We start from the raw sequence: 11,699 nt of genomic DNA, 5'->3' as shown, positions 1-11,699 counted from the left end.
GCAGCCTAAGCCTTGGCCAGCCTTCCTTCTTCCTCCATACAGCTCTAGGAGCAACTCTATATTAATACATATCAACTACACTCGGCAGGACTAGGGGTTTTATCTCTCCGAAGAGCCCCGAACCTAGGTATGTCTTGCGTCCCGCGCTCGCTCATGCCGACCTCGCCTCTGGAGCCCACTAGTGCCCTCGAGCCTCCTCCTCTCTTTAGCCATCCCTTGGCATCTGCCGTGCGCCCACCACGACAGCCACGGACCTCAACTATACAAGAAATTAGGAGGCGGGCCTAATACACAATATGCACATAGCACATATACTCAACACTATTAGCCAGGGTTGAAATTTCAACAAAATTGTAAGGACATTACTACCATAGAAGACGACACAGGAGTAGTCACAATGACAATGTTGCTCCTTAAACAAAGAAAGAAGTATTCATAATGCTGAGTATTTCAAATTTTCAATCGAGCAAAATATTCCCAAACATTTAGAAGAATTATGCCCGCCTCGACCAAAATCAACGCTTTGGAGATCAATAAGTTACAGCTGCATGAATATAATTGAGGCTTCGGCCATATATATCCCAAAGTGTATCAGTAGTACCACTGTGCACTCTTATTGCCGACTCAAGAAACAGGGCAGGCTGCTCATCAGTACTCCATGAACCGAAACCATAGTTGCTAACTATCTTACAGGGGTTACAAAAGTGAATTGAGTGGCTGCATAGCCACCCTAGTGTACATTGTCAACTCAAAAGGAATGCCCAGCATCACTTAAAAAGAATAATAACACACACAGTAGGCAAAATCTGGAAGGACAAAGACAGCTAATCGCTAGCATGCACACCCGCCTCTCTGTTCAGTCTCGGGGACAGGATCTGCGACTGTTTGGAAGTAGCTGAACGGCAGAAAAGAGGAGGTTGTGAGCAACCAAAAATACAACATGAATAGGTGTAAACAGCTGTTCTATCTTTGTTGAACCTAGTTAGAGGTACCCTAATAAACACAAGCTAATTGTTAGATTTCAAAGAGTTGCATTTTTTCTTGTCGTGACATGCCATCTTAGGAGCAATCTCCTGTACAGAGGTTCAGCACATCAATAACTCAAAAGATCAACAAAACAGAGTTTCCTCAAAAGCTGACATGCACATTGATAGTCTTAGCGTTTGAAAAAACAAAGTTAGAAGTGCTGGACAAGTATGAACAGAAGCTTAAAATTCATACTAAAAATCTTAAGTTTGTCAGAAGCCTTACACAGGACATCTAAACAATTGTCTAAATAAAAATCCTCCATAGAGGAAATATAACAGAATACAGCTATCCAAGCAGATTGTGTATGGACTTCCAGTTTAAAATGACAGAATATTCAAGAAAAACAGATAAATCATGAATTCCCTAGATAAGCTTAATCCATGTTAAACAAAACCTTGCTGACAAAAAATGATGCAAGTAAGCTGACTCACATGTCCTGATCACGCTCATGCTCTAGAGCAAGCTTTGCAACAGACAAAAATGCTTCATCGACGTTGTAGTCTTCTTTTGCAGAAGTTTCATAATAAGGAATATTCCCTTTTGAAGAACACCACTCCATTGCTTTTTTCTCAGAAACCTGTGTGAAAATTAGTCAGTGGTGTATCTAGAGACAGTTGTACGTTATATTTGCAACAAAAACTGACCACTCTGCTTTTGCCACCATCTACGTCAATCTTGTTCCCAAGTAGGATGAATGGGAATGTTTTGGGATCTGAGGGGCTAGCCTAAAAATCAAATGGAAAATAGACATGTCAATTAAATTTATCAAGACGCTACAAGCACTACAAGAGATAGAATTGATAGTATGGCAAATCTGTTTGTATGATTAAACATATGCCTGGACATTAAAAAACACAAAGAAGTTAACCTGATAGCCCACCAAACAAAATACAGAAATCAATTAAAGGGCTTCACATAAAAATCAAAATACCCAAAAAAAAATCTGCATCAACCAACATTGTAGGCAACAAATGTACTCTGTAAATAATATATTCTGTTCCAACATTATGTGCATTGCACATCCAGATATTTATATATATGCTTGGAGAAGTAACATAAGATCTTAATAACAATATAAATGACCTTGCTACATACTCCAGAATTATCAACAGCCGTAACAGTAAGCAAAACTAAATAAGTCTAGATTGTGTATCAAACACTAATCAACTTGAAGTGACCGTTCACCTTGCCGGAATTTACATCAATGCCATGACATATGCATCTTCAAGGCAAAAGGCAGTGGCGGAGCTTCAACGAGATTTGAGAGGGTGCTAAATGAGCCTTGAACAAAGTTGAGGACCCAAAATAGTGTAAATATAAGTGCTAATCTGAAGAACCCCCTAACTAAGCTCCACCACTGGCAAAAGGTTAGGTATTGAAACGCTTTCATTGCTCAATTGCAGTTCTAGAGATGTTGACGGTGCCTGTGCAGCTTTAATAAATTGCCAGTTTGCATAGTGAAACTGCTGAAGTATGAAAGTTGGCAAGGTAACTTAATATGTCATCATAGCAAAGCATAACTGCGCCTATATGAGTAGTTTATTGGCTTATAGGCCTTTATTGCTCTTAAAGAACACATAGGGAAAAAAGATACTCCAGCATGCTCAGATCTGATGGAGTACTATGTTGGCATGCTGAAGCCTTGGAAACATAATGGCAACATCATATCAAGCTGTCATCTCATAAGAACAATGTTGGAACAACAAATGATGAATTGCTCTACATTGTATATCTACAACCATGATCAGGCATCAAATGACATGCAAGATAAAATAATCTTACCTGATTGAGGAACTCATCATGCCATGTGTTGAGCGTATCAAATGACTTGTTAACATTGACATCATAAACAAGCACACAACAGTCTGCCCCTCTGTAGAATGCGACACCAAGACTCTGGAATCTCTCCTGCCCGGCCGTGTCCCAGATCTAGAAACAGAGCAAGCCCAGATGTGATTACAACAGCAGCCCATTTCTTCACTGTGAAAGAGCTGCAACTAGGCATTCCACTCACCTGCAATGTGACAAGCCTGTCTTCAATGAGGACCTCCTTGGTGACGAAATCCGCACCAATGGTAGCTTTGTACTGCTGACTAAACTTGTTGTGAACATATCTAAATAGAGTCAAGCATATCAAAGCGCACAGAGTACAAAAATGAGGCTAACATTTCAGAGCATATACATGGGCGTACTTCTTCCAATTCCATCTTTGTTAAATTGAATCATTATCCTCACATACACATGCACCAGAAGAGATTTTCAGCACAAAATTCATGTTCAGAAGCTGGGCTTTGCTGCCAAATGCGTTCCTGCAGCTAAATGGGTCAAACGCTTACGAGTAAAAGGCACAAATTTGGCACATGGTCAGGCACCGGTGCGTCAATTGCTTAGAGCGAGCAAAAACGAGAAAAATACAGCAGAGCATGGATGAATCCGACAGCGGTTAAACGATGGCGGAGCAAATGCGGCCCATTAGGGGTCAATGCTAGGATACTGGTTCATGAGCGACGTCTTCCCGACCCTGCAGCACAGGAGGACCAAATCAGACAAGCACGGGGATTACAGCCACATCCAAATCGAGCCCCCCACCCACCCGAAAGAGAAAAACTGAAAATTTCGCAGAAATTAGTGGAATCCGCCGGGGGGCGGGATCCGGGGGGGGGGGGGAGGGAATGGGCTTACCCGCTGTCGCCCAGGACGATGACCTTGAGGAGGGTCCTCCTGCGCGAGGTCGACATGGATGGGGACGATCGCGATCGATCTCTCCCGGCCCGCGGCTTGTCGGCTCGTGGCGAGGCGCACGAGGGGAGAAAAGAAAATGAAAGCACGGAGGGAGGGAGGGAGGCGGTGGTGGTGAATTCGATGTGATCTGGGGCGTGGTCTTAAATTTTTTGAAAGGGGTTCGTGCGAGGATGACCGTGGTGGATGGAGAGAGAGAGAGAGAGGAGGTGAGGAAGACGTGTGCCACTCTGCCACTGCCAGGCGAAGGAGGAGAGAGAGATGGCCGGTGTGGTGGGCCGGCTCGGCCACGCGCGAGGCAGGCCGCTTTGAAACGGTTTGGGCGTATTTGGTTCACTGGATTTAAATTGCCCCCTTGCATCATTTGTGGCCCGACCCGATAGAGCCTGGCTGAGTAAATAGGTAGAAATATAAGATCGTTTAGAGCACTATTTTAGTTTTTTTAGGAAACTACTTTAGTTATTTAAACGCGTTTAGAACACTACTTTAATGACCTTAACGCTCTTATATTTTTTTAAAGAGGAAGTACTTCAGTAGTTTAGGTTTGGAGCTCCAACACATAAGTTGAGGAGAATAATTGGCGTCGACTATGGAAAGTTAAAGTCCCAGCAAAACTTAGGGTGTTCGTGTGGAGGCTTGTGAGGGTATCTTTGCCCACAGGTGAGGTTCGAAAGTACCATAACATAGCAGATTCTGCAGCATGCCCTATTTACAACACGGCTGTTGATTCTTGGAGACATGCTCTACTAGACTGCAATATGGCGAAAAGTGTCTGGTCACTTAGCGAGGACGATGCAGCAATACCACTCTTCGGAGATGAAACACCAGATGCAAAGCTTTGGCTGTTCAGCCTGAGTACAACACTAGAGAAACATATTTGCGTGGAAGCACTGGTGACTCTATGGGTGATATGGTGGGCTCGACGTCGCGCGATACATTAGGAGGAATTCCATAGCCCCCAGTTCACACACATGTTTATCAGGAGATATCTTGCTGAGCTCGAGAAATACAGCGGGTTGGTCCAACCTATACGTGCTCCTCCGAGGGTTGCAACGAGGCCAACACAGTGGCTACAGTCGTAACCAGACAGAGCTAAGATTAATGTGGACGGTGTTGTATCAAAGACGGTGAATAAGGGGGTACTAGCTACAGTTTGCAGGAACGAGGAAATTCAGTTGCTCGGAGCATCAACATGGTGCTAGCGAGTGTGACAGATCCTCCTACCCTCGAAGCGCATGCATGCAAGGAGGCGTTGGCTTTGGACGAGGACCTGCATGTAAAGTAAATAAGTGTGGCAAGTGAAAACTGAAAATTGAGCCCCCCACCCACCCGAAAGAAAAAAACTAAAAATTCCAGAGAAATTAGTGGGATCCACCGGGGGTGAATCCAGGGGAGGGAATGGGCTTACCCACTGTCGCCCAGGACCATGACCTTGAGGAGGGTCCTCCTCCGCAAGGTCGACATGAATGGGGGCGGTCACAATCGATCTCTCCCGCGGCTTGTGGGCTCGTCGCGAGGCGCGCGGGAGGAGAAAAGAAAATGAAAGCATAGAGGGAGGGGGGAGGCGGTGGTGATGAATTCGATGTGATCTGGGGCATGGTCTTAATTTTTTGAAAGGGGTTCGTGCGAGGTGTTGGAAATATGGCCTAGAGGCAATAATATTGTATTATTATATTTCTATAATTCATAATTAATTGTTTATATTTCATGCTATAACTGCTATGGTCCTAGAATATGTGATTCAGTGGAAAACTCATATGCACGTGTGAAATGATAAACGAATAAAATAAAGGTTCCTAGTCTCGCTTCTAAGACTACCTCAAGTGTTGTTGGTGATTACGTTTTCCGGATCTTAGGATATCACTGGTACGCGTAGGTGCTATACAAACGGTTTTTAACCCCTTTCCGCGACGGCATTTGGGACCGTCGCCAAGTGAGTGTGTGCGATAGGGTGTCCTTCCCACATGACCCAGAAACCGTCGGGGATATGGAGCAGTGATCCAGGGGCCTTCCAAAATGTAATCGTGTGCGATGCAGTACACACTAAATTCTTTCGCACGTGTGGTATCGGTGATTAAGCGTTTCTAATGATGCAGTGAAACCATATGGTCTGTCGTAATGAACCGTTTGGGAAACAGTATGTAAGGCACACGGGCCAACATATGAACTATGTGCGATTTGTGCCCCATCGCACACGAGTTTTCTGCGTAACCCATCTGCCATGCTAGACTCCATCGCACACGTTTGCCAACAATAACCATATGTGATAATGTTCTATCACAAACGGTTCAGGAGCCCCTTCGCACACATACAAGTGTTGCAGACCGTTTGTGATTTGTTGGGTATCACCGACGGTTGCCGCAAGAGTGACGTGTGCTTTTCGTTTGGGATTCCACACGTTTCCTGAAAAAATTACGACTGGGATTGTATTTTGCATTGGGCACGGTTTACTCCCAGTTCTCGTGTGCGATAACGCGATATCACAAATGGTTCCGGAGAGCCTACGCACACGTAGTAACTGGAAGGGCATACTTATCCCATAGTAGTTTTGGTGATTGATGACAATGCTTTTGCAGACTAATCGTGTGTAGTGAGCATTTTAGATATACCATGTCTAAGCATAAGACGATTTGGTGCCCCTCGGAGCTTATTGAAGACGGCGTTTCTCTACATTTCTTTTCGATGGATTTGAGTCGTAGGAAAGCCGTACTATTAAGAGGGGGTCCGCGTTGGAAAGGTTTGGGTGGAATCAACACGTACACATTTGCTCCTTTTGCACCACCTTTTCTTTGGCTCTTTGGAGCATCCTCTGTCTCTCCGTGTCTTTGCAAAATGAAGGACTCCTAATGTTGTTGATCTGGGGCTTGCGGTAGTACTGCTCTTCGGAGCGGTAGTACCACAGGGCCTTGCAGTAGTACCGGCCGTAGGCGCGGTAGTACCGCAGGTACTCACGGTAGTACCGCTCCTTGGGAGCGGTAGTACCGTGGCCTCTGGCCAGGCTCAGCCGCTCGAGCGGTTGTAGGGGCGGATGTAATTTTTTACATCCGCGCCCTACGCGGTAGTACCGCCCCATGGGTGCGGTAGTACCGTGTGCCCTGGCCTAGCACAGCGACATGAGCGGAAGTAGGGGCGGATGTAATTTTTTACATCCGCGCCCTACGCGGTAGTACCGCTTGCCAGGTGCGGTACTACCGTGTCGGATTTTTGCATAGATCCCAACTCAGCGGAAGTAGCCACGGATGTAATTTTATATGTCCGTGCCTTCCCAATTCTGGACTATCCCTGCCTTGCGGTAGTACCGCAAGGGGGAGCGGTAGTATCGCGCCAGCGGTTCTACCGCCCTCTGCTCCATCGCATCAGGGCTGCTTTGGATTCTGCTGCATGGGCGGTAGTACCGCAGTGCGCTGCGGTAGTACCGTATGCCCTAGCGGTAGTACCGCGTCTCCTGTGCGGTAGTACCGTGCGTCGCAGGCTGAGTTGGTGGATAACGGTTGGATTTGTTCTCTTACTATAAAGGGGGAGCATTCTTCTCCGAGTTGACTACCTCTTCGATCCCCAAGCTCCATTGTTGCTCTAAGCTCCATTTTCGCCCGATCTCTCTCCCTAGCCAATCAATCTTGTTGATTCTTTAGGGATTGGTTGAGAAGGCCCCGATCTACACTTCCACCAAGACAAATTTGATTCCCCCCACTAATCCTTTGCAGATCTTGTTACTCTTGGGTGTTTGTGCACCCTAGACGGTTGAGGTCACCGCGGAGCCATATTCCATTGTGGTGAAGCTTCGTGGTGTCGTTGGGAGCCTCCAATTAAGTTGTGGAGATTGCCCCAACCTTGTTTGTAAAGGTCCGGTCGCCGCCTCCAAGGGCACCAATAGTGGAATCACGGCATCTCGCATTGTGTGAGGGCGCGAGGAAAATACGGTGGCCCTAGTGGCTTCTTGGGGAGCACTGTGCCTCCACACCGCTCCAACGGAGACGTACTTCCCCTAAAAAGGAAGGAACTTCGGTAACACATCCTCGTCTTCACCGGCTCCACTCTTGGTTATCTCGTGCCTTTACTTCTGCAAGCTTATTTGTGTTATATCCCTTGCTTGCTTGTGTGCTTGTTGTTGTTGCATCATATAGGTTGCTCACCTAGTTGCATATTTAGACAACCTACTTTGATGCAAAGTTTAAATTGGTAAAGAAAAGCTAAAAATTGTTAGTTGCCTATTCACCCCCCCCTCTAGTCAACTATATCGATCCTTTCAGTAGCGCTGCAAATCGTTTACGATCTGCTGTGTATCACGGACGGTTCCGCTACGATTGATGTATGCTTTCCGATGTGGATCACACAGACTCATTTAGTTAAACCGTGTGCGGAGCAATTGCTAGGTTAAAACAAAAATATCCCATTTTGAATCGGCACGCAAAAAGCAAATTTGTCACAATATTCAATTGAACAAATAAACAAAAATATCCCATTTTGAATTGGTACGCAAAAAGCAAATTCGCCATAAAATTCAATTGAACAAATAGTGTCCACAGGAAGAACATTCGTCAAATTTCGCAACAATTGTAATTGAACATATGGTAGCTGAATTCCAATGATTTGTTCACACATATATGCATTACATAATTAATCATAGTGTACGAAATACGAAGACCTCATCAGATGGAAAACAATGGATCCATGCGTTATATGTTTAGCGGCTAACTCTTACTCAATGTTTCAGGAGAAGACATGCTGAAATCTTCATTATCACCAGTGGGATTGATGTAGTGATCCAGGAAGAAGTCGCTGATAAATCTCCAAACTATCAGCAATTCACCAGCCGGGAGCGGTTCAGGGCTCCTCGGTTTTAAGATGAGCTACAGTATTTTTAAGATCAGAATGTGCCATATGAGTGGAGTAGAAGATATTAATTAAGATGGACTTACTGGTACTAATTCGCGAGGATCGTCACAACTATCAGCAGATTTGCAGATGGAGATCATGTGTCTGCAAACATAGTATCCACAAAGGTTGGTCCCTGCTTCTTGCTGGGGACATTGAAATTTTTTGTATAAAATTAGTCATGTATTTGTCCTGTTAGGAACAACCTAACCGGTGTTAGATGTTTTATTTCTTCTTTGGACAAAATAGAAAGAGGTTTATTTAGAAGCTTGGACATTTGACTAGCGTAAGGAAAGGTATTTGCAGACTGTTGGATAAATTTTCCGAAAATAATGGATTTCGGTGTGTTACCGGAGAAACGATCTCGTGCTGCAGAGATAGTTCCCTCTTGAACAGGTTCCCTGGTTTAGTTTTCCATGCGAGCACACTGCAAATGATGATGAATTTTGACAACATCAATTATTGAATCAGATATGAATGCAAATTAATTTCAACATCCTAGAATTCAATACATATCCATGAATTGCTAAAGATGCGTTAGATCCTGAGCGTTTGTTGACTCTCTGAGAGAATCGATGTAGTAAACTGTGTTCTTGTTTGGAACAATGAATACCAATATCCAGTGATCGCTACATATTAAGAAAGCCATGAACTTACGAATTATGTTGAAATCTGAAAGACAATAAGTGTATGCGTGGTTACTTACTTGACTTACCGTTCATGATATGGCCAGAGAAATGATTCTGGATGGGATGTGTTTTCGAAGAGACGGACGACCGTTTTAACGGCCCAGTCCCGTAGGTCCTTACCATGTATTGTTGTGCCATTTGCTAATTCAGGATCTATGAAATACACACCCTCCCTTTTTCTTCTCTGTGCGTTCAATCCCCTGAGAGGAATAAAATGCAGTTAGCTCTTTATCATTTACAACCTTGTATGGAGAAGTTGATCAGATTTTGTTAAGTACTTACAAAATTAGGCATCTAACAAGAGTGGCATCGAGCACGTTGAAGTTGAAGAAGAGATGTAAGTCCTCGAAACTCACATTGATGGAACCAGCATCGTGTCGGAAATGATCTCTATTGTAGTGAACTAGCAAACCATGAAGACCTGCTGACATTTGATCCATGTAATATTCATGTAACTCGCGGCAACTGGAGCTGCACTCATCAAAGTATTCGCCAACAAGAAATGGGTGGCCATGGACGTAATTGCGTGCTTCAAGTACGTCTGCTTTACTTTTAGCAAGCAACAAACGTACTTCTTCATCATCCATGGCGTCAGAAATAATATTACTCCCTGATTCGAACAAGCTGCTGTTAATTTGGTTCTGGGCGATGAGTGCTTTAAGTAAGAGGCAGTCGTTCTCTTTCCTCTTCACTCTCCCGCGCGCTTCCTCGTGGTCGTGGGTGTAGCCTTTTTGGCCACTTCCTTCTTGGTACTTGAAGCATTTCTGGCAGAACGTCTGGTTGCCTGCAAGGTAGACTGCCGAGCAGACGGTGAAGCTTGGACGGACTGCTTAGCAGACGGTTTATCGTAGGAGCAGAACCCTCTCCGGTGCCGCCGTGCTCACCCCGGCCGTGTGCCCGCTCTTCGACGTCAAGCCTACCTCCACTGCCGTTCCCAACACGCGGCGGCCCGTGCCTCGCCGTCTTCGTTTGCTCGCCAGCCACCCTCGAGCATATCGATGCAGTAACCCTCGCCTATCTTGTGGTCCGGCCGGGTTTGCATTAAGAAGCCTATTAGTTACTGCTCTCCATCGCGGTGAGGCATATTTCCTCGCAATCCCTCTTCCAATTTTGTTCCGTATGTTCCCAAATTGGCTATAAAATAACGGAGAGCGTATATATGTTCATTATCTACCTTCCTTACTACATATAAGCTGTATTTGTTCCAATAAGTTACTGCCTATTTACAGATCGCGGGCGCCCGAGTCACACAAACTTAACAAATTAGCCGTACATTTTCTAGATTATTGCATGGCATGTTTAGAAAGCTTGATACCAAGTTGTTAGTTTTATGCTTATCCTCCTTTCCTGAGTTTCGCATGTGTTCTCTTTAGATGCCGAGTAGCAGCGACAACACTCATGCTTCAGGCCATGTATCTTCATCTGATTTGGACAACCCTAGGTCTTCAGCAGATTGTGAGGGATCAAGTAGTCTTGAACGGGATAGAGCTGCAGCAATTACCCTTCCGGTCAGGACACGGAGGAACGCTCCAAGGAAGCCCACACACCAGGCTAAAGGTGTATATGAAGTAACCAAAATTGATTTAAAGTCTTGGGCTCCAACTAAACCAGATAAAGCACGCATGAGGTTCAGGAGTGTGTGTGGATTTGTTGGCAGGCAAGGCTCAACATTAATCTACCGGGGTTTCGGAAGGCTGACACAGAAACACGGCGAAGGATAGTCCGGGAGATCATGGATCACTTCAACGTTCCAGAGCAGTGGAGAATGCAGGTGGAACACGCTGCACTGAAGAAGGCTAGGGATGCTTGGAGAAACTGGAAGCACGTGTTGTACAAGAAGTACTTGAGTGAAGGCAAGGACCCAATCCCCGCATACCCCCAAATTACAAAGGCAGACTGGGCAGAATTCGAAAGGGCCAGGGCAACTAAAGAGTTTGCTGAGAAGAGTTTCAAGCAATCGGAACTTCAGAAGAAGAACATACACCCCCACCGTATGGGTGTGGCAGGATACTACGACATGAAACTGATATGGGAACAGGAGGACAAAGAAGCAGTAGCGGCGGGTGGGAATCCGGCCTTTAGTGAAATCAGGGGCGAACGCGCCAGAGACTACTTGCGGGCACGTGCAAAGAGGCGTGATGACAGAACTTATTACTTTGAAAACGCACGTGATGCCAAACTGTATGAAGTGATGTTAGAGGCTTGCAAGATCCCTGGAAGGTTCTACAGGAACTCAGGGCCATGTGACATTCTGTCCATTGCTCTGGAAACAAAAGTGCCCCCTGGCCGTGCAAGGGGGATAGGTGTTAATGTCCCGCACAAGAGGGCTTTCACACTCAGCAAAGAAGAGAGGCTCGGCATTAAAAA

The 11,699-nt window shown here is 45.3% G+C and overlaps 1 protein-coding gene across 1 annotated transcript; it reads right to left on the bottom strand.

The window, feature by feature from the left end:
- Positions 1-549: 549 nt before the first annotated feature.
- Positions 550-4,011, bottom strand: LOC123078809 (ras-related protein Rab7). The gene is made up of 7 exons (XM_044501422.1): positions 3,712-4,011; positions 3,524-3,550; positions 3,044-3,143; positions 2,812-2,958; positions 1,674-1,754; positions 1,461-1,606; positions 550-895 (listed from the first exon to the last, which is right to left on the bottom strand). Exons 1-7 carry the CDS (start codon positions 3,765-3,767, stop codon positions 832-834), a joined length of 621 nt encoding a protein of 206 aa, XP_044357357.1. The 5' UTR covers positions 3,768-4,011; the 3' UTR covers positions 550-831.
- Positions 4,012-11,699: the final 7,688 nt, after the last annotated feature.

This window comes from Triticum aestivum, chromosome 3D (genome assembly GCF_018294505.1).
Source record: "Triticum aestivum cultivar Chinese Spring chromosome 3D, IWGSC CS RefSeq v2.1, whole genome shotgun sequence".
NCBI lineage: Eukaryota > Viridiplantae > Streptophyta > Magnoliopsida > Poales > Poaceae > Triticum > Triticum aestivum.
The sequence above is the reverse complement of the archived record's forward strand: the minus strand, read 5'-3'. Positions and strand labels throughout refer to the sequence as shown.